Raw genomic sequence first — 24,616 nt, forward strand, 5'->3', positions numbered from 1 at the left:
ACACTCAATAAACTTGAAATATATTATGTAAAAGCTTGCATCAACAGTATACATTCTTTTTAAAACATTGTTTTCCTTAATTACAATTGTGTGCACAATACATTAATGATACAACTATTTTGAGTTGAGACATTCATTGGTTTGTACCTTTTTTCACCCACGTCCCACCGGATGTCAGGGTCCACCCACCTCCCAAATCCCAATTTAACCCCTGGACAAGCATAATTAAACACAAATTGTGAGGTTATGTTCAGAGATAGGAATATTCTCTCTGGAGCCTGTCAGCCCTTTTACCCGTCATGCTCAAATAAAAATGCACTCACGATGTGAGCTCCCGGTCTTGGCCCCGAACTGTGGAGAGCAGAACACCTTTAAGCACCCGGGCTGATTAGCTAACGCAACCCAGGAGCGTGTGCTCTCTCCACCTGCTGGCTCAGCTAAGACCAATCTGGTTCACCGCTGGACTGAATGCCACAGATATTGTAGCCAACATTAGTTGGTTTATCCAACTGAAGGGGTTTTGTTATTTTATTTCATTTATTTTCCTATTTATATATATATATATATATATATATATATATATATATATAATATATATTATATATATATATATATATATATAAAGTTTTTTTTTCTTATTTGTTTTTTATATATATTATTCTTAATTCCTTATTATTCTTATTTCTTGGCTGTTATTTTTTGTTTGTTGATCTTTCCATGGGCTGCCTTCATTTCTAATATTTTGAATTTGGATTGCATACATATTTTATATTCAAATATTTGCTACAATCTGTTCATACTGTATAATTAAGGGCAACGCCGTTTCTCAGCACAAGCGAAATAATATAATTCTATACAGATACATTGGGTTTTGTATAGAGAAATGGTCCATGTGCTGATTTTATTTTTTACCAAATGTGGCAAGTATGCCCTTATAATACTGTTTAAAAATGTCTAATTATCATCAACATTAACATCATTATAAACATCCTAGTGACACAAAAACCTAACACTTCTAGCAAAAACATTGCATTTCCTGTTTGCGTTTGCGTCGCAGCTGCTGGCAGCAGCCATTAGCATGCCTACACTCCTCGAGTCGTTCTTTCTCAGTAAGCTTCTTTTCGAGTTTTTGTACCAGTTAAATCTTTCAGTTAGTTACATTCTTTCAATAGGCTACATTCAGCACAATCAGTTAATTTAGGTCATTTGAGTCTTTCAGTACATTTCGTTCATTTGAATCGTTTGGGCATTTTCACCAGTTTCAGTTTCACCTGCATCAGCTTCAGCTTCATATTTGTCAGCTTCAGCCCTGTTTTGGCTTCTACCTACCTCTCTTTCAGCTTCAGTTTTTCTGTTGTATTGCAGTACTGTGTGGGGGGAGGAGGCCATTTCCCTGAAGCTGCACCACGTCAGTGTGGGGATTTTGCTGCGTTTGACTGGGACGGCTATGGAACCCACAGAGGATGGAGTGCCTCCCGGGACATGATTGAGTCTGCCATGCTGCTGTTTTACCGCTGAAGAGACACCATTTCTCCCCATCACTCTCCATCGTTATTATTACATTGCAGCAAATCTCTTTCTACTATCTTTGCTTAATTACAGGTCAAAAGGGGTTCTCTATGTTATTTAGGCTTTTACAGAGAAAGGAGGATACTACTTCACCCTTTAACTGTTTTAGCAGGTTTAAGTGATGTGTAATCCATTTTGTTCTGTTTTTTACTTTTTCATATTTCAGAATATAAAATTGGGGCAGTACAATTGTAAAAACTAAATAAATATATGAAATTATGCAGCATTTACGTTTTCACATTTTCCTTTCAATGTAAGTTCATGGGTGATAAAAACTGATACTGAATTTTCCATAATGGAAATGTGAAGCAGCTTTGCTTAAACCAGAAATATCCATTCATAATAAACAAATGGCCTCCTTTCAGTGGAAAAGACTTCCTTTTCACCCCCTAAACACAATTTCACATGTGAATTTAATCCCTTTACAGTGAATAATAATCATAAAGGGGATGTATTTAAGACGTGTGAAAGCTTCTCAGAGGGTAAGGTTGCGAGGGTAATATTTCAGCATCGCACCAAACAGTGGCGGCTGCTGAGCTGAAAACTGAGGAGGCAGAAAATTTCCCCACTGATTTTTGGTCTCAATTTCCTTCATTAACCATACAGTGATTAAGTCATAAAATACTCAATACCATCAGATATAGCCAGCTCTCCTCAGTTAGGTTAGGCGAGTAATAAAATTGCTTTTTACTTGTGTTGCAAAAATGTGCACATTTCAATGAACATTTTTTTAAAATGATGCATTCATGTACTCTGTTTTCTGCACTTGAATAATATTCATGGCAAGCATGAGCAATATGGCAATTTTGTGTTTTAAATTATATTAAAGTACAGGTTTTGTTAGATATAGCCTTTATTTATGGCAGGTTGTGCTGAAATCTAACAAGGTAGTTAACAGAGTGGTATATGTTTTCATTAAGTGTACTTAGTGAATAAAACATATTTTATATTAATCTCAAGAACTTAGCATGGCAAGGGCATCTCCTCTCCTGGCTGAAGTGGATTTATATAGAAATACGGCAATGATGTCCTCCTCGATATGTATTACTGTTTGAAATATTTCAAATACATACACTGAACAAAATACAAATGCAACACTTATCAATTTCAAAGATTTTATTGAGTTTAAACGTAAATCAGTTAACTGAAATAAATTCATTAATCTATTGATTTCATGTGTTTGGTTATACAGATATGCATTTTTGATTCCCAAAAAATAATATACCATGAAATGAACAGAATACCGATCAGTATCTTGTGTGACCAACATTTGCCTCATGCAACGCATCTCCTTCACATTGAATTAATCAAATTGTTGATTGTAGCCTGTGGAATATTGGCCAACTCCTCTTCAATAGCTGTAGGAAGTTGTTGGATATTGGTGGGAACTGTAATACGCTGTTGTATGCGCTGGTCCAGAGCATCCCAAACAATCCTTGCAACATGGGGCTGTGCATTGTCATGCTGAAACATGAGGTGATGGCGGTGGATGAATGGCACAGCAATGGGCCTCAGGATCTCTCGATAGCTGAAGATCACGATATCTCTGTGCATTCAAATTGCCATGGATAAAATGCACTTGAGTTCTCTGCCCATAGGATATGCCTGCCCATACCAACACCCCACCACCACGGGCCACCCTGTTCACAACGCTGACATCAGCAAACCGCTCACATTACAGGCATTTATCCAGAGCGACGTACACAACTTTTACCTAGAATCCATTTATACAGCTGGATATATACTGAAGCAATACAGGTTAAGTATCTTATTCAAGGGTACAACAGCAGTGTCCTACCCAAGAATCGAACCTATGACCTTTCGGTTACAAACCCAGTTCCTTACCCACTGTGCTACACAGACACCTGTACAGCTGAAACCATGATTCATCAGTGAAGAGGACCGTTCTCCAGGGTGCCAGTGGCCATCGAAGGTGAGCTCTTGCCCACTCACGTCGACTGTGACACCGAATTGCAGACAAATCAAGACCCCGGTGAGGACGTCGAGCACGCAGATGAGCTTCCCTGAGGCGATTTCTGACAGTTTGTGCAGAAATTCTACGGTTGTGTAAACCAACAGTTTCCTCAGCTTTCCGTGTGGCTGGCCTCAGACAATCCAAATCTCTGAAATGAAGCTGGAGGCGGCTTATGGTGGAGAAATGAACACCACTACTCTGGCAACAGCTCTACAGGACATTCATGCAGTTAACATGCATGATCTCTTAACTCTTGAGGCATCTGCGACATGGTGTTGAACAACAAAAAACTCAACATTTTTGGTTGGCCTTTTATTGACTCCATCATAAGGAACACCTGTATAGTGACCATGGCTTTTAATCAGCATTTTGATATGCCACACCTGTGCAGGAGATGGATTATCTTGACAAAGAAGCAATGCTAGCTAACAGTGATATAAACAAATTTGTGGGCAAAATTTGAGAGAAATTAGATCTTTTTGCACATAGAACAAATCTTTGAGGTATTATTTAAGCACATTAAAAACGGCTGCAAAAATATGGTAAATGGACTGCATTTATATAGCGCTTTTATCCAAAGCGCTTTACAATTGATGCCTCTCATTCACCAGAGCAGTTAGGGGTTAGGTGTCTTGCTCAGGGACACTTCGACACGCCCAGGGCGGGGTTTGAACCGGCAACCCTCCGACTAGCCAGACAACCGCTCTTACCTCCTGAGCTATGTCGCCCCTAATAAAGGTATTGCGTTTATATTTTTGTTCACTGTATGTCATTTCCTTCCATTTCACCTTTGCCTTTTTGAATTTTTGATATTGTTATGTTTGCATTGGTCTTAATTGAAAACTGTTAGCCTTTTCTAATAATGCTGAGCATATTTGTATTGGGGGCTAAGTAATAGATAATCATCATTATCATAGTGGCTTGTTGTGTCCAGCTTTGTCAAAATTCATAACACAATGAAACTGAATGTCTTTCAAGGGATTAACACTATTCTCTAATGAGGACATGTAACTTACTGTAGTGTAAGCGTTCGTAGGAGGCTCAGCCATGTGTTGTGTTTGATGCACCAATCTGCTGTGAAGCTAGAACATTCCAGCATTTTCCTCATGGTAGAATATTATATTTTATTGTACATGGTGTATTAATGTCTCCATAGGTATAGAAAGTAAATATTCAAATTTAATCATTGCTGATATGTGCTAGATGAATGTAAAATTTCCAACTGACAAAAACTAGAAACATCTGTGAAACACACTACGGACAAATGTCATCCCTTGGCATGCAACAAAAGATTATATACTATAGAGTACAAAGTGGTGTTTTAATGAAGCACAGGAGTTTACTGTTACATATTTAGGTCTGTGTGTACATAAGTGCATCATATTGCTCTTGCATTAATTCCCACTTGAAAATAATGCACAAGTGAGTTTCATGAGTCACAACAGGTGACTTGTAGAGGAATATATGATAATTTTATGGTTTACTGAAATGCACAATTTAGCCTATTTGGATAGATTTGAAGACACCAGGGTACATGGCTTACATTTTGCTTAATAGTTCTTTAATAGTTCCACATATCACTCTCTGATTTGGCAAACTTGTTGTCAGGGAGGTCATGTTCCAGGAAATGTATAGGTTTATCTGTTTTACAATTGTGACTTTCTGTCATGGGTTTGGGGTGCAGTTCAGCCTATGTCGTGATTTCGGCCACCTGCGTCGTGCAAGGGTATTTAAGATGCTGTCTGACTTTCAGTCCTTGCTTCGATGTCAACTTATGCTCACGTTGAGCCGGTAAGGTGTTCAGAGCCTGTTTAAAAGCCTCCTATTCTCTCACTTCTTAAGAAGCATTTCCCCCTTAGAAGGTTTGTATTTCGGTCTGTGTTTGGGCTTTACCTTTTCGTTTTCCTAAGCTGCGTCTTAGGTTCTTGGGTATCTCGGTGTTCAACCCCAAGTTTTCCTTTTTGTTTTGGGTCTGAGCTGCGACTCAGTCACGTTGGGTTTCCCTGGTTTCTATCCCAACTATTTTCGTCCCTGAGCGGTACTCAGTGTACTCTGTTTCTCGCCCTTGTTTTTTACAGGGTTGTTTTCGGTTTGGCCGGTTTTTAAGGCTTGACAGGGAGTTTGAGTTTTCACTCCTGTCAGTCTGTTTTATTTTTTCCCTTCCTCGTTTCCTCTAGCCTCAGTGGCTTATCACTTCGGGGATAAGATTTTCACGTTCCTGTACAGTTGCGCGTGGTCCTCCGACACTCCCCCCTCCCTCACACTTTCATGATTTCATTGCAAACTAAAGTCATGGTGGACAAATGACCGGGTCCTTGCAGAGGCTGCTGTCCTTTTGGCCAGTACATTTCCAGCAGGACAGATTAATATGGCATCAGGATATGGCTGGCATGTGATGGAAGGGCCATTTATGCTTGACTGCAATAACAAGGAAGGAGTGAATAATCTTGAATGCATACAGGATCATACAGGATGTGGTGATAGCAAGGAGAAAGCAAACAGGGCAGGTGCCATGCCTGCCCTTCCAAGGAAGACGGTAAAAGCAACACAACTTGTTACACCTGCAAAGTGTAAATATGCGGGTCACACACACAGATCCTCACATACTTCCATTCATGTGCAGAATGAACAGATCTCTTGCTGCAAACCCATCACTCCCTCAATCTATTTATCCTTCCATCCAAACAGTAGGGCTGTTCCATGATTTGAAATTATGCATTCAATGTGGATAAAATTCTATGGATACAATTGGTAATGTTCATGGTATTTTTGATGTTCTACCTTCGGCTAAACAAAAAGTTTTTTTATTGGTTAAATTTGTAATACAGGACTCAAACCTTGTAATTTGTGAATTTGTTCATTATGTCAAGTCATCAAGACAAGCAGACTATCATGGCAATTACTCCCAATCAACAGACACATGACACATAATATTTTCATCCTAAATACATGTACCTGCTTCCTAACGCCTGATGAATTTGGTCAAATCACCACACAAGCCTGAAAGGCACAACATTACCAAATACTCAAAGAGCACGTTTTTAATTTTTTATTTTCGTGCAACGTTTTTTTTTTTTTTTTTTAATTAAGGTGCAACAGATGGAACAGTGGGCAAAGTAGGTTGGGACTTTCTTCTGAGAAAGCAAATAGCCTTATGCATACCTTGGATTAAATACAACTTATACATGTATTTCTTAAAGTGAGAATAAGACACAAAAAGCATTAAATTATTTAAGTAATGCATTTTCCAAGCATTCATTAGAATCATATGCAAACAAACCACACAAGAATAATGAAAAATCATCTAATTGATTTCCTATGTATCTACCTCTCTGATAAATTAAATTAATTTCATTGATATGTTAATTATAAAAATAGCCTGTGTGATAGTAACCTTCTTGCTATGTAAAGATAAGCAAACTTAAAACAAAGAACAGTATGTATTTTATTCATAGGTTAATTCAATTCAATTTAATTAAAGTTCTACTTGTTCAATTATATTTTCTCTGTCAAAAACATCATCTTTAGTACTACAAGCAACTGTGTCAACCAACCACAGATGGACAGACTAGGTAAACACTTGTTAATGTTAGCAAACATCTGTTTGCTAACATTGACAACTCTGACTAATAATGCTTGTTACAAATGATAAAGCACAGATAAGTTTCTCATGACAGATTTTTTTTAATCAGTTATCTACATACAGCACAAAAGAAGAGATATAACATGAAAGGTGGAAATTCACTCCGGTAATTTGAAGTTTCCTAAATAAAAGATGACAGAATTGAAGGGAATCCCTGTTTTTGGGTTGAATCTGAAGACATTCAACATGTGTGAGTATGTGTGAGAAACATACAATGTTTCTGAATGCCTGAAATTGTAGGCTACTTATTACACATAGTTTGTTAAACTTGACTCCAAGTTAATATTCTCAGTTACGCCCTTTTGTTGGTCTAACAGCTTTATGATTGGGTATATCACCAACGATGTGACGCAATTGTGAGAATAAAAATGGGTACAGTCCTGCACTGTGAACAAGAAGCAAAGCTTCATTCCACAGCAAAGCGGCTTCTTTCTGCACTGGAACAACACAGCACCAGCTCAAAGAGCCCCACACGGAACCCGCACACCCCTAGGCCAACAACCGAATTCAGGATCTTCAGACCGAGTAAGGCTGAATCATATGTCATTAATTATCATTAATCATTAATTAATCATTATCGATATCTTTGACACCTACTCATGTTTTTCATACCTGTGTTTTATTATTCCTATTCTAGTGTCATCATTGTTTATAACTCATTCTATTCTCCCTTTCACTTTATGTCCTGTATATGAAATCTTATAAAAATCGTGTTTTCAACATACAAAAAAAGTTACTCACACATACAAAGCATTGTCTATAAGTCATTCATTCAAACTGGCAAAATCTACGCCTGCCATTAAATCAAAATGACGCCAAGTTACTCTATTACAAACAATAGGCTATCTTGGCTCACTGAAATTAAAGAAGGTGTATTCCAAAGCAATGATATCCAATGTTTCCTCAATAGTTTCAAGTTACTTGGCCTTGTGTTTATCAATCTTACCATCTCATAATGATGTCATTCGCACTTTGTGTCACATCAAAGTGTCAAATAACTAAAAATGACATTTCAATGAATGTACAAAACTGCTGGTGACTACCTACATGAGAAGTATGCGTACACATATATCCATGCATATAGTGTAGGCAGTCCCGGATGCAGGCTGGTTTGATTGAGAGGCAGAGCGAGATTTTGGAGGGGCCAAGTTGAGGACATGATTCTTAATGAGCAGCGGAGTGGACCTGGGTGAAGAAATGTGAAGTGACCCTTTAAGAAATAGTTGTGGATTATGGCTATCCTTCTGTGAATTTGTAGTCTGATCAACGTGTACCGTTTAGCAATTTCGCTTTGCTATATATGTAAAAAAAAATGGCTGTGACAAAGGGTGCGATGGCTTAAGTATATAAAAGAAACCTGAACCAACAGAAAAGCAACAGAAATGTCCCCAGTGTGTGTACTCACTGATTTGACAGCCATCCAATGAGCCTTCATTGACAAAATTATCAGCAAGCTTGTAGAATTAGAGCTCCCTAGGTCGCAACTTGTGTACCCTTCTGTCCTGCTCCATTTTCTGTTATTTTGTTGAAATGCACATTTAGTGTTTCTAAGGCTAAAAAGGCATTTTGATACGCTTAGCTGTAGGTAGGACTCCTCTTCACTGTTTTGCTTAGCTAGATCACTGACCTTACGTGAGAATTCGAGAAGGAGAATAGGAACACTTGACAGTGGAGAATAGCAGCACAGACATATTTCCCAGCAATCTTTGCATATCAGAAAATAACAGTAACATGAGAGAAATGAGGAGAAATTATGAAATTGAGTAGCTGAAACAATATGTTTTTAGCAGAATGGGCATGTAGGTGAAGTTTGATATGATCACAGACTATAGTGCAAAGAAAATATAGTGACCATGAGCTAGATGAGTTTTATATACCGTTCAATAAGTAAACAGACAGTATTACTAATTACTTGTTTATATACTTGTTGAAGTAACGGGTGAAATTGCGTAGGAAAACAGTAGTACAATTGTACTTTTCTCACTTTCATTACTAGTAGTTATAATTATGAATGAGTAATGTTTTTAAATGAAATGATTTTATGGGGTGTTGCAGACAGTGCATACGTACTAATTGTTTGCATGTGGGTAGACAGAACAAGGTAACATGAATGTAGAAATGAGTTTGCTGTTAAGAACGTTCTCCACAGTAGCCAAGTGAAGGAATATAGTTAGTAAAAACGCCACAGTGGTGAGCTCGTGTAACCTTTCAATAAAATGCATACGGTGTGACGAACTGGAGAGTTTAGGACCAAATGCAGACGGAAACTGAAGTTATAATGAAAACAGAAATTTATTTCGGGGATAAGCACACTCATAGTCAGTATAACAGGCAACAGTTTGTGATCCAGAAAATCAATCAGCGATGCACAGTACAAAAGGGAATAATGGGTCTCGTAATCAAAGTCCAGGCAAGGTTCGTAAACCAGTAAATCAAGCAGCAGAGCAACAGTACAAAAGGGGCAGAAACAGGTCCGTAGTCCAGTAACAAGGTCGGTGTACAGGGCAGTCCGAGGCAAAGGTACATAAACGGCAGGCGAAGAATCAGGGTCATAACGAGACAGGCTGGGCGGGAAACAGGCAAGGATCAAAACGAACAGGCAATCAGAACAGCAGGAACAAACCGATTGACTGGCTCAGTAAACTGGGGCAACAATCTCGCACTGAATGACTGGTGAACAGGGAATATAAACAGTGGAAAACAGGTGCACACAATAACAGTAATGAGTGAAGGGCGTGCAAATGCCTGCTGAGTGAGAAACCGGTAACAGCTGAGAAATGTCATTGAAAAACCACGCCTCCAAAGATCGTAGAAAATTAAAAGATCTACAAGGTGAAGGCGCGGCAGGCGACGCAACATATGGCTGCCCGTGAGTGACTTTTGGTAAACATATGCATTGATGATTCTGATATTCTGATAAGTACAAAAGTAATAGTTCAAAAGCAATAGACAATTATTAGATAGCAAATATAAGTGTAAGAAAATGTTAGTGTAAGATCAGAAAAGATCTGCATGAGGTTGAGGCGGGATTTGATTATCCAACTTTGCCCTTCCCAGTCAATGACATTAGCAGTGTGCCACCATCAAATAGGTGTCCAAGCCCTGAATGTTGTTGGTGAAATGTGTCCATGGTTTTAAAGAAGAAGACAGGTCAGTAAGCACAGCTGAGCTCCAGTTGTATCCATATGGCCTGGCGATATTGTAGCCAGTAAACTGAACGTGTAGAGGGTGTCATAATGCAGTGTATACGCTCGGTGAAAGACGGGGTAGATGTGGTGCAAAACAATAATTGAGAAGTAATTATTTGTGAGCAAATAAGCATGTATAATGTAAGGGGTTAAAGTTAGTTCCCTGCCAATCACGTAAGGGTCACCAAACTGTAAGGATTTAGAATTAGTGACAGGGACTAAGAGACCAAGTGATTAAGAAGATTAAGAAGTTTATTTTGATGTGTTTTGCAATGAGGAAAACCACATTTATCTGACTCCACAAATATGTACAGTATGTAGTATGAACAGTTTATAATGCATATGACAGTTGACATTAACCAAGGATAGGCAGTTATAGGTAAATATTGCATAAACATAACAAGACAAATAAAGACCACTATTCAATAAGAGAAAAGACAACATATTAAGACAAAGAAAAGGAACACAAACAGATTGATGCATGCACAAATTATAAAATATTCATATGAGAAGACTATGGTACCAGGAGAACTGACAAGCAGATTCCCCTTTGACGGTGGTACCAGGGGAACTGTGAAGCAGATTCTCCTTGAATGTTTCTTTGGACTTCCCTTAAATGCAATCCTGAGCAAGCCTTTCACATTACACAGTTCCCTCTGTAAGCCCAAACCATCCACACCACCAAGAGACCCCTACCCTCTACTACTCTCCTCCAGGAAGCATACTCCCCCTCTATCTAAAATCGAGTGACAGTTATAACGTGACCTTATGCTTATATCTGTCTCTAAAATAAATTCTATGGAGGCCCAAGGTGGTGGTCTTTCTATAATCCAAACACTTATGTAGGCAGTACAAACCTGGGATAAACCTCCCCATACCAACTTATGACAGCTCAGTGTGCCAGTCCGCACATACAGTATCCCCTGCATCACAAATGATATTATTCACAGTCCACCACATTTATCACATTATTCCCAGTCATTTACATGCACATACATATAACACTGTCAACAGATCATAATGTGGGCAATGGTCAATCAGGTTCCTGTCTGACCCAACGGTGCCTATGGGCGCTTTTACGACATGTAAACAGACACCATCCTGATAATCCTTTTCTGGGTTCCTGCAGGCCAAGTGTTGGTGGGGTAAACAGGTCGTGAGACCATCCCACGGCAATCTCAAGATTGCAGGGCAATTTCATTGTGTGGACGTGAAGTTGTTTATGAATTCTATCTCTTGAAATGTACAGAAATGAATGTTTTTAAGGGTTGAGTGTCTGTGGCTGTTGCAGTTATTTCTGTGGGGAACTCTGAAAAGTGCCAAACTCTCGGTGCTGTGTAGGCATGGGGCATGCGCTGCCAAGGCGTAACTTGACTGGATAGCAAGGCGTAACTTGGCTGGATAGCATACCTGTCATCTCAAGAAAAATAAGCTGAACTTTGTTTCTTTCAGAGATGCTACTCTGGGCCATTCTCGTGATGTCCTTGATATTGGAGCCCTACCTATGTGATTCTAAATCTGGTAAGCTAAATAAATATTTGAAAACTATTGTCTATTTTCTTGAAAAAGAACGCAACTGAATCAATTCCAAGGATTAAATTTCTAATATATAGTGGTTATTTGTTACATAGGCTAAAGGAAAAACATAGCAAGGCATATCACAGGTACCAAATCCTGCTGCCTATTGACTGCAGGGCGTTTGAAGAAAATGGGAAAAAATGCCCGTATTTCTTTAGTCAATAAAAAAAAAAAATCAAACTCATTTATTTTAACGTAAAATATTTAGACAGAATTGTGTACGGAGAAGGATAGTGCATTTACATTGTTGGAAAATTTTAAATATAAAAGTAATAATCTCGAAGATTTAAAAATAATAAATTCTATTTATCACTAAAAGTCACTATATATCGCCGAATTAGGTAAAACAATGGTGATTGAGCCTATTATTATATTAATTATTATTATTATTATTATTATTATTATTATTTATGATTAAAGAACTGGGTGTCTGTGGCGACATTCCCGGGAAAAAATCACAAGCGGCGCATAGTTAGTGACGCGTTTTCCATCGCCCATCAGTGGTTTGTCCGCCAGAGAGGATCGGCGGAGCTAACGCAACAGGCTCGCTCTTCAACTCACTTGTGTGTGAGCGGCGTACTGTTTTTTCGGTGTCTGATAGCGTTAAAACTGGGGGGGTTATGGAACCCTAATAAGTTTTTGTGTAACATGAGAGGTCATATTATTTGTTGATGTAGATTTCATATTACATTTGATGACAATGTACGTTACTAAATTACATGGCTAACGCTAGCTACCGGACCATGTCAAGAAAGACAACATTAGTTTAGACAACGTTACGCACAGTATCCATCTCTCATATCAGGTTACGTTGCGTTAGCTAGCTAGCTAATGTAATTAATACAATCTAAGGTCAGCTAACAATTAGAAAAAACGCTAGCTAACACTACCGACCGGTACCGACCTCGTAAACCGTCTCTCGAATACAGTGCTTGCTGCAACGTTGCAGTGTAGCTAACCTGTTAAGGCCAGTTCAGATCAATGATTCGCAACGAGACTGGATGCAACTTGCAAAATTCCAAGACGTCTGATTGTAAACGTTCTAAAACTGCACTTGGCGATTTGACAAGGTGGGTCTTTTGAGACCCCAGGGCAAGCAACGGCTCTGCTACTAACCAGTTCTCATTGCTGTAGTTTTCTCTGCAACATTCTAAAACCATTTCGTCTCGTTGCAAATCATTGATCTGAACTGGCCTTAACGTTACCGTTATTTACATTGCCATCAAGTTCATCAATATATTATAATGATCGGAATAAAGCCAGCGTATAGGTGGAGCAGAGCCGGGTCTGATTTCTGTGTAAAGATGTCAAGCCGGAGAAAACTAAATAAAAGAATACGGCAGTAAGGATTAGCGTTGTTATTATTTTATTACGCTTCCTCACATGTTCCTTCAGCCTTGATTCCCTTTTTTGATGAAATTTCCTTTGTTCTTGTTTTATTCGTCTTCTGATTGCTAATTTAACACCCAGCTCAGCTTTATTCTCGAACAGTTTAGCTAGCAAAACCAGAAACACCAGGGGTAACACTTTGCAAGGCAGTTGTTTCAAAAATGTCACACAACAATCATTCTCGAAAAAGACTGTTTATTGTGCACGAGATACATAATTGCACGAGCCACAGCAAATCCCGCAAATTCACCTCTGCAGTGTAAAGATGTTCATACCGGGCAAAAGGATAAAGAACGTTTGTGAAAATTGATCATCACTAATTCTACCCCAGGTCTGCAACAGCATTTTAACCCGGCTCGGCAGTGTAAAGACAGTTTAAGTTAGCCTAATGTTAGACAACGAATGAGTATGTCCTTAACGCTACTTTTATAACAGCCATTTTGTATTCAGTAAATAGTAAGCTAAGTGTTATAGTTGGCGTGGCCCAGGTGCCAACTGACTGACGTCACACAGGCAACATTGGTTGGATCCAGTTGGATCTATGGGAAGTGAGGTCCGAAAGCACACCTGCAATTACCGCTTCTCGCCATTGGTACCGCCAAAGAGAACGAAAAATCTTTGAGATTGTAACTTGTAAAGTCTAAATGCCTGAATTAGTGGCCTTTCTAGTGATAAGGTTATGTGCTTTAATTTGCAGAGATGATTATGATTAGGCTGTTAAGTTATTTAAACATGGATTTTTTCTCCTGCCCTGCAGTAGGTTCTCTGTATATTGTTGAGGACCCAGTCAACAATGCAGAAGCAGACAAACTGCTGAACAAGATTCAATACGTCGCCCGGAGCTGCAAAGAGCTCAAAGAAAAATACCAAGTTCATGACGGTATGCAACTATTTTCAGAACCTGAATCCAGCAGGAACAATTGCGTCAGAAAGTCTTTTCCTAATAACAATGGACGTGAAATGCCATTTTTCAGATGGGCTGTATTACCTCACTACCACAAACGGAATTCTGTACGAGGCGTTCTGTGACATGACCACGGCGGGTGGGGGCTGGACACTGGTGGCCAGCGTCCATGAGAATAACCTGTATGGGAAGTGCACTCTGGGGGATCGCTGGTCCAGCCAGCAGGGCGACAACCCCAATCTGCCGGAGGGGGACGGAACCTGGAGCAACAAGGTTACCTTTGGGTCTCCTGAGGCTGCCACCTCTGATGACTACAAGGTGAACCACTCACTGCTGCCCCTCAGACCCGACACCTCCCACAGAACTCACCATATCACAGTACTGACCTCTCTTACAGCACTGACCATCTCACAGCAATATCCAACTCACAGCACTGATTATCTCGCAGAACTAAATAACTCAAAGCACTAACTAACTCTCAGCACTGACCATCTCACAGTACTGACCGTCTCACAGTACTGACCATTTCACAGAACTTACTAACTCACAACACTGACCTACCCACAGTACTGACCTCTCTCACGGCACTGACCATCTCACAGAACGAACTAACTCACAGCACTGACCATCTCATAGTACTGACCTCTATCACAGCACTGACCATCTCACAGAACTAACTAACTCACAGCACTGACCATCTCACAGTACTGAGTCTGACCATCTCACAGAACTAACCATCTCACAGCACTGACCATCTCACAGAACTGACCACCTCACAGCACTGACCATCTCACAGAACTAACTCACAGCACTGACCATCTCACAGTACTGAGTCTGACCATGTCACAGAACGAACCATCTCACAGTACTGACCTCTCTCACAGAACTAACCAACTCACAGCACTGGCCATCGCACAGAACTAACCAACTCACAGCACTGGCCATCGCACAGAACTAACCAACTCACAGCACGGACCATCCTACAGAACTAACTAACTCACAGCACTGAGTCCTCTCACAGTACTGATACATTGCAAAGAACTCATCGCTCTCACAGAATGACCACCCCCACCCACCCCATGCAGAACTGGCCCTTCCACAGTTCTGCAGTACTGACCTCACCCACAGAACTGGCCCTTCCACAGTTCTGCAGTACTGACCTCACCCACAGAACTGGCCCTTCCACAGTTCTGCAGTACTGACCTCACCCACAGAACTGGCCCTTCCACAGTTCTGCAGTACTGACCTCACCCACAGAACTGGCCCTTCCACTGTTCTGCAGTACTGACCTCACCCACAGAACTGGCCCTTCCACACTTCTGCAGTACTAACCTCACCCACAGAACTGGCTCTTCCACAGTTCTGCAGTACTGACCTCACCCACAGAACTGGCCCTTCCACAGTTCTGCAGTACTGACCTCACCCACAGAACTGGCCCTTCCACACTTCTGCAGTACTAACCTCACCCACAGAACTGGACTGCAGACAGAACTGGCCCTTGCTCCAGTCTAAACGTCATAAAGCCAGCCAGTCCAAAAGAACGGTATACAGTTTAACAGATCCTTATATAAAAGAAGGGCAGAGACCAACATGAAGGAATGGGAGAAGAGAAGGGAAGTTCTCAGTTTTATTGCATGCTGGAATTATAAAGATTCATATGTTTGTATTCAAATCATAATGATATATTTTTGTGTGGGGACGTGAAGATGGTCTAAGATGTGTAATACAGTCCTATCCCATTAGTCTTCCCGTGTAGTCTTTCATCTCAAATTACTAAAGCTAGTTTTCAACACCGGTTTTCAGCAAGTGGTTTCAACCACTTTTATCTTCTTGTGGATTCTGTGTTCTAGAACCCCGGGTATTATGACATCACAGCAGAAGACGTGTCCGTGTGGCATGTTCGGAACAATGCAGATATTAAAGAATGGATCGCCAAGTCCATCTTGCGCTACCACACAGCGACCAGATTCCTGACTTTACAGGGTGGAAACCTCTACCAGCTGTTCAAGGTATTGCATCTATTTATGTATTAATGTATTTGGGAAGGCATTCTTGCTTAAAAACAGCTAACTGTCTAACAGCTGAAAGTACAATCTGCAAAATAAACTCTAGTTATTCATGTAATAAAATAACTGTATTTGTGTGTTGCAGAGCAGTCAAAATGGGTTTTGCTGATGCTGTTTTTCTTTCTGTGTTTCAGCGCTACCCTGTGGGATTCAATTTGGGCACATGCAACACTGACAAAGGCCCAACTGTTCCTATAGTGTATGATTTTGGGAATGCAGAAACTACTGCAAATCTGTATGGGCCACTCTCAAGGGGTATGAAAGCATTAGAAACAGCACAGCCTGGTGTATGTATTAGAAACAGCACAGACCAGTGTGTATAGAAACAGCATGGAGTGGACTGGTGTGTGTATTAGAAACAGCACAGACTGGTGTATGTATCAGAAACAGCACAGACCAGTGTGTATAGAAACAGCATGGAGTAGACTGGTGTGTGTATTAGAAACAGCACAGCCTGGTGTATGTATTAGAAACAGCACAGACCAGTGTGTATAGAAACAGCATGGAGTGGACTGGTGTGTGTATTAGAAACAGCACAGCCTGGTGTATGTATTAGAAACAGCACAGACCAGTGTGTATAGAAACAGCATGGAGTGGACTGGTGTGTGTATTAGAAACAGCACAGCCTGGTGTATGTATTAGAAACAGCACAGACCAGTGTGTATAGAAACAGCATGGAGTGGACTGGTGTGTGTATTAGAAACAGCACAGCCTGGTGTATGTATTAGAAACAGCACAGACTGGTGTGTGTATTAGAAACAGCACAGACTGGTGTGTGTATTAGAAACAGCACAGACTGGTGTGTGTATTAGAAACAGCACAGACTGGTGTGTGTTAGAGAAACAGCACAGACTGGTGTGTGTATTAGAAACAGCACAGACTGGTGTGTGTTAGAGAAACAGCACAGACTGGTGTGTGTATTAGAAACAGCACAGACCAGTGTGTATAGAAACAGCATGGAGTGGACTGGTGTGTGTATTAGAAACAGCACAGCCTGGTGTATGTATTAGAAACAGCACAGACCAGTGTGTATAGAAACAGCATGGAGTGGACTGGTGTGTGTATTAGAAACAGCACAGACTGGTGTGTGTAATAGAAACAGCACAGCCTGGTGTATGTATTAGAAACAGCACAGACTGGTGTGTGTATTAGAAACAGCACAGACTGGTGTGTGTATTAGAAACAGCACAGACCGGTGTGTGTATTAGAAACAGCACAGACTGGTGTGTGTTAGAGAAACAGCACAGACTGGTGTGTGTATTAGAAACAGCACAGACTGGTGTGTGTTAGAGAAACAGCACAGACTGGTGTGTGTATTAGAAACAGCACAGACTGGTGTGTGTATTAGAAACAGCACAGACTGGTGTGTGTATTAGAAACAGCACAGACCGGTGTGTGTATTAGAAACAGCACAGACTGGTGTGTGTTAGAGAAACAGCACAGACTGGTGTGTGTATTAGAAACAGCTCAGATTGGTGTGTGTATTATAAACAGCACAGACTGGTGTGTGTTAGAGAAACAGCACAGATTGGTGTGTGTATTAGAAACAACACAGACTGGCCTGTAATGTAATGTAATGTGTGTATTACAACCCATACTGATATGCTTATGGAGACAACACAGACAGAGATGTTATCATTCTCTTCTCATTTTTGTTACAGGGGAGTTTACTGCAGGTTTTATCACTTTCCGAGTCTTCAACAATGAGAAGGCAGCTATGGCCATCTGCTCTGGAGTCAGTCCCAGGGGATGCAACACAGAACATGTAAGACTGCTTATAGCATGGTGTGCTTTATAGGACATGCATATGCCTGCTTATAGCATGGCAGGCTTTTTAAGACATACATATGACTATATCTAAAGCAAAGTGTTTATTGGAGTGTATAATAATGGCTAGCTATGATTACTCTAAGTTAGAACTAAGGAATAACTGGCATGTTCACTGTGCACAGTTCATTAAACAGAAAGCTATTTCCCCATGTGCTCACCACTACTTTAAATTAGGAAATATCTGAATTAGAAAGTAAGCTAGAATTTCTTAATAAGAGATATTTGTTTGAAAACAAACTGCCCACGTCTACTACTGTTGGGAAGTTTGATTCATGAAACTGAATCAGTATGTTTGAGTCAGTTCATCTAAATGAATCGTACTTTCGAGTCATTGATTCGTTCAATTTATTTTCCCAGACTGCAGTGTGCCTCCGGCTCCTACGTGATGCTTTGTTTTGGTTCTGCTGACAATAAATCACTTTTTCTGAATATAGGGTATAGCAGGGAAATAACTAACGGCTTTAGTGTTTGACATTATTCTGAAAATATAACTAGAGATACATGAATAATTTTTTAATACAAATAACCTTGGCTATGATTACACCACCATGAAATTTGATGTTACCATTTTGACTAAAGTTAAAGTTGAGTTAAGTAAATGCAGATTCAACTCAGATTGGGAGTTGAACACATCCAATCAATTGTTTTAAGAATAGTCGACTGACATCAGACTAATAACGCTGATGGGGGGTGGGGAGGGTCTACACGTCTGCCTGGCTAGCAATCCCAGCAAGCTGCTATATCAAAAATATCTGCGATCCGTTTGTCACTAAACGTCTGTTTTACGATTACATACATCAGGATTCCTTGACATAAACACAATACAGTAGCCGAAAAACACTTCCGGTGAAAAATAATTCACTTGCAAATAGCCAAAACAGACTTCTGGAAATATCTGCCGAAATATTTATAGAACTCTCCTGGCGTTCGTTGGAGACAAAGAGATGATAATTCTGCATGTTTACCTGAAATACGTTGTTAAAGGCAAGCTTGATGCAACTATCTAAAAAGTGAGTGTTGCATTTTACTGTGGATTAGGTTTTGCCCCGGCTGCCTTATTTATACTATAGCCATGCTTAAGCTCGGTTCACAACGTCAAAGGTTATAACTACTATTGAAACAACAATGGCTAGAGTAATACTCAGTACTTTAATGATAATAATAACTATAATATTATGTTTATTGCATTTAGATGGGTCCACTTGGAACATTTTTGTCCTTAGCGTGATGTTGAAAGTTTACATAAAGTTGCTTTACACAACGATGTAATTTGATTGATTCAGAATATTATTCTATGTTTACAACGTTATGATACTAAAATGCATCTCTGACAAGCACAGGGGTTAAACTGGGGGTAAATGCGGGTGGACGGTGTTCACCGACCTTTGATAAATAAATAAATCATTTTGACCGACAGTTTTAAAAATAACTATGACAATCCAGTCCAATTAGGCTCCAGTCCAGCGGCGGCTGGTGATTAAAATTTTTTTTGGGGGGCGCAGTTTTGGGGGTGACAAACAAACTGAAGCAGCACTTCATAGCTAAGCAAAATAAAAAATAAAAAAATAAAAAATATCTAAAAACAACACAACACACTAATGTTGCCTAAACACTGACCAGTACCACTACTTGAACATATTTTGCCCTCCTTAATAATATAAAATAATATGTAGAGATGACAAAATGCCCATTTCACCTACATCACCTAAAGTTACCAACAGGCAACAGCTCAATTTCTAAATATGGAACTACTAAAGTCATTTTTACTGCCAGTTACATTCTATGAAGTCATAAAAAGAGTAGGAAAATATTAGTTAACCCCAAGGTCATTATAGAGCCTTCTGCTGCCATCTTCTGGACAAAATGTGAATATGTGAATGCTGAGGTTGATAGGAAGCAACAGAATTCACCAACCCATGGAATATCCCGGGATTATCGGAGCTCTCACTCTCATCATGGCTACGCAAAATTTCACACAGTCTATTATTCTGGACAGGATGTGTCGATTTTGTCACCTCTTCGTTGTGCCTTCTAATGCCAATCCTGTAGCCTTCATCTAGCTGTTCAGCAATGCTAAGCCTGCCAAAAAAATTTTTGTCTCATACTATTGTCTAGATGTCTGCGGCTACTTTCGCGCCGTTTACATTTTTCAGAAAGATGTTATAGGTCCTGTACCCCCGTCGTTGTCCACAACGCTTCGGTACCGACACTTTGAAATAGCAAACAGGGAAAGCAATAAAAGGCATTACTTACACCACATCCAGCTAGCCAACTCCGTTTGTCATAACAAGAGCGGGAGAAGCCCTGGGTGTAGGCTTGTTCTCGATCACTTGCCTGCTGCTGAATTTGTAAATCGGGTCGGTCCGGTCCAAGCTCCGTTATTCTCTTTTTTTCTTCCAGCGAACGCCTTGTGAAAGGGCGTTTTTGTAAGGAAATAACCAAATTTTCTTTGATTTCCGCGGTTCCACTTGAAGTTGCCATCTCCTGAAAGTACCGGTCAGCTAGCTAAGGAGCAGGAGTGACAGTCGCGCATCCGTAGTTATATTAATGGCGGGTGTGAACATGAAAGATAGCGTCGAGAATTGTCCAATCACATTACATCAAAAAACATAAAAACAATTTGCTGCCAGTAAAAGTAGGAGTGTCTGGGGCGCCCCGTGGAAAAACTGAAGCAACCATTTAGGGAGCAGCCTCAGGTCACCTGCTTGCCAAAAGTTGAAGGACTTACCCTTCACCCAGGAATTAACCAAATACAATTTGATTTTGAAACCAATTTTTTATGAATGCTGACAGGCGCTGGCAGACTACCAGGCGCATTGCAGGAGTAAACAACTTTTATTTTATAATTATTTCGCATTTAGTGGGGCGGCGCCCCAGTGCCCCGCATTAAAGAACCGCCACTGCCAGCGGCGACTGGTGAACTGAAAATTTCTGAGGCGCAAAACTTTAAACTAATCATTGATCTCAACCTGTTTTCATTAGTAATTTTCCTTTATAATCAAGCGTGCCAACGATCGGATTAATCAAATGGCAAGTAGCCTAACACAGCGTCTTCATACCGTGTTAGGGGGATTAAATCATATGTATCCGTTAAAAATCCATTTTAATCACCAAGTACACTTAACAAACAAGATACATCAGTCTGTTATCTACCATGTTAGCTCTCAGAATAACCAGCAAAAACAAAACCTGCACTTCAATTGTGTTTACAATCTTGCCTACGCATTGTAGATATTTGCCATGAATACGAGTGCGGAGAAAGAAGTGCATGTATCCGCAAATAATGTTGATTAAAAATGTGCACAATTTTGTACTGCAAATGAAAATAAATGGAGGCTATACGGCCTAGGCTACTTGCTAAAACTGCATATTTGGGGAGAGCTAGCTATATATGATAGTATATTGAGTAGCCTATTTTGTGGATTAATTGAATTGATACTCAAGGAAAATCAGGGGAAGATTCCGCCACTGCTTAGCAATTAAAACTGATTTTTCTAAATCGCATTTATCATTTAATCTCCCTAACACAATGCGAAGAAGCTGTGTCCCTTTCCATTTGATCAGTCAGATGTTTGTATGCTTGTTAATCAGTGAAAATTAATTAAAACAGCTTGAGATCAATGATTAGTTTAAAGGAAAGTTTTGCGCCTCACCAGTTTAAGAAAGATGGATAATAAAGTGAGGACAAGAGGAGGATGACCGATTATTTTCGTGGGTAAGAAAAATTCTCAGCATTAATGACACTCAATAAACTTGAAATATATTATGTAAAAGCTTGCATCAACAGTATACATTCTTTTTAAAACATTGTTTTCCTTAATTACAATTGTGTGCACAATACATTAATGATACAACTATTTTGAGTTGAGACATTCATTGGTTTGTACCTTTTTTCACCCACCTCCCACCGGATCTCAGGGTCCACCCACCTCCCAAATCCCAATTTAACCCCTGGACAAGCATAATTAAACACAAAATGTGAGGTTATGTTCAGAGATAGGAATATTCTCTCTGGAGCCTGTCAGCCCTTTTACCCGTCATGCTCAAATAAAAATGCACTCACGATGTGAGCTCCCGGTCTTGGCCCCGAACTGTGGAGAGCAGAACACCTTTAAGCACCCGGGCTGATTAGCTAACGCAACCCAGGAGCGTGTGCTCTCTCCACCTGCTGGCTCAGCTGAGACCAATCTGGTTCACCGCTGGAATGAATGCCACAGATATTATAGCCAGCATTAGTTGGTTTATCCAACTGAAGGGGTTTAGTTATTTTATTTTATTTATTTTCCTATTTATTATATATATATATATATATATATATATATATATATATTTTTTTTTTTTTTTTTTTAATTATTCTCATTCTTTATTAAAGTTTTTTTTTCTTATTTGTTTTTATATATATTATTCTTAATTCCTTATTATTCTTATTTCTTGGCTGTTATTTTTTGTTTGTTGATCTTGCCATGGGCTGCCTTTATTTCTAATATTTTAAATTTGGATTGCATACATATTTTATATTCAAATATTTGCTACAATCTGTTCATACTGTATAATTAAGGGCAACGCCGTTTCTCAGCACAAGCGAAATAATATAATTCTATACAGATACATTGGGTTTTGTATAGAGAAATGGTCCATGTGCTGATTTTATTTTTTACCAAATGTGGCAAGTATGCCCTTATAATACTGTTTAAAAATGTCTAATTATCATCAACATTAACATCATTATAAACATCCTAGTGACACAAAAACCTAACACTTCTTACGCAAAACATTGCATTTCCTGTTTGCGTTTGCGTCGCAGCTGCTGGCAGCAGCCATTAGCATGCCTACACTCCTCGAGTCGTTCTTTCTCAGTAAGCTTCTTTTCGAGTTTTTGTACCAGTTAAATCTTTCAGTTAGTTACATTCTTTCAATAGGCTACATTCAGCACAATCAGTTAATTTAGGTCATTTGAGTCTTTCAGTACATTTCGTTCATTTGAATCGTTTGGGCATTTTCACCAGTTTCAGTTTCACCTGCATCAGCTTCAGCTTCATATTTGTCAGCTTCAGCCCTGTTTTGGCTTCTACCTACCTCTCTTTCAGCTTCAGTTTTTCTGTTGTATTGCAGTACTGTGTGGGGGGAGGAGGCCATTTCCCTGAAGCTGCACCACGTCAGTGTGGGGATTTTGCTGCGTTTGACTGGGACGGCTATGGAACCCACACAATATATAGTGCCTCCCGGGATATGATTGAGTCTGCCATGCTGCTGTTTTACCGCTGAAGAGACACCATTTCTCCCCATCACTCTTCATCGTTATTATTACATTGCAGCAAATCTCTTTCTACTATCTTTGCTTAATTACAGGTCAAAAGGGGTTCTCCATGTTATTTAGGCTTTTACAGAGAAAGGAGGATACTACTTCATCTTTTAACTGTTTTAGCAGGTTTAAGTGATGTGTAATCCACTTTGTTCTGTTTTTCATATTTCAGAATATAAAATTGGTGTTGGGCAGTACAATTGTAAAAACTGAATAAATATATGATATTATGCAGCATTTACGTTTTCACATTTTCCTTTCAATGTAAGTTCATGGGTGATAAAAACTGATACTGAATTTTCCATAATGGAAATGTGAAGCAGCTTTGCTTAAACCAGAAATGTCCATTCATAATAAACAAATGGCCTCCTTTCAGTGGAAAATACTTTCTTTTCACCCCCTAAACACAATTTCACATGTGAATTTAATCCCTTTACAGTGAATAATTAACATAAAGGGGATTTATTTAAGACGTGTGAAAGCTTCTCAGAGGGTAAGGTTGGGAGGGTAAGAATTTGGCATCGCACCAAACAGTGGCGGCTGATGAGCTGAAAACTGAGGAGGCAGAAAATTTCCCCACTGATTTTTGGTCTCAATTTCCTTCATTAACCATACAGTGATTAAGTCATAAAATACTCAATACCATCAGATATAGCCAGCTCTCCTCAATTAGGTTAGACAAGCAGCTTTTTACCTGTGTTGAAGAAATGTGCACATTTCAAGGAACATTTTTTTAAATGATGCATTCATGTACTCTTTGTTTTCTGCACTTGAATAATATTCATGGCAAGCATCAGCAATATGGCAATTTTGTGTTTTAAATTATATTAAAGTACAGGTTTTGTTAGATATAGCCTTTATTTATGGCAGGTTGTGCTGAAATCTAACAAGGTAGTTAACAGAGTGGTATATGTTTTCATTAAGTGTACTTAGTGAATAAAACATATTTTATATTAATCTCAAGAACTTAGCATGGCAAGGGCATCTCCTCTCCTGGCTGAAGTGGATTTATATAGAAATACGGCAATGATGTCCTCCTCGATATGTATTACTGTTTGAAATATTTCAAATACATACACTGAACAAAAATACAAATGCAACACTTATCAATTTCAAAGATTTTATTGAGTTCAAACGTAAATCAGTTAACTGAAATAAATTCATTAATCTAT

At 39.4% G+C, this 24,616-nt stretch overlaps 1 protein-coding gene across 4 annotated transcripts; it reads left to right on the plus strand.

The window, feature by feature from the left end:
* Positions 1-7,540: 7,540 nt before the first annotated feature.
* LOC135247300 (intelectin-like) lies at positions 7,541-23,681 on the plus strand. Of its 4 annotated transcripts, none has more exons than XM_064320599.1 (8): positions 7,541-7,712; positions 11,828-11,896; positions 14,100-14,222; positions 14,317-14,564; positions 16,097-16,255; positions 16,447-16,567; positions 17,974-18,077; positions 23,255-23,681. In XM_064320599.1, exons 1-8 carry the CDS (start codon positions 7,556-7,558, stop codon positions 23,405-23,407), a joined length of 1,134 nt encoding a protein of 377 aa, XP_064176669.1. In that variant the 5' UTR covers positions 7,541-7,555; the 3' UTR covers positions 23,408-23,681. The 4 variants fall into 4 exon arrangements, with proteins under 4 accessions (XP_064176669.1, XP_064176671.1, XP_064176670.1 ...); XM_064320601.1 differs by lacking the exon at positions 7,541-7,712 and adding an exon at positions 9,651-10,070; XM_064320600.1 differs by lacking the exon at positions 7,541-7,712 and adding an exon at positions 9,651-10,056.
* The last annotated feature ends 935 nt before the right edge of the window (positions 23,682-24,616 follow it).

This window comes from Anguilla rostrata, unplaced genomic scaffold (assembly GCF_018555375.3).
Source record: "Anguilla rostrata isolate EN2019 unplaced genomic scaffold, ASM1855537v3 scaf1201, whole genome shotgun sequence".
NCBI lineage: Eukaryota > Metazoa > Chordata > Actinopteri > Anguilliformes > Anguillidae > Anguilla > Anguilla rostrata.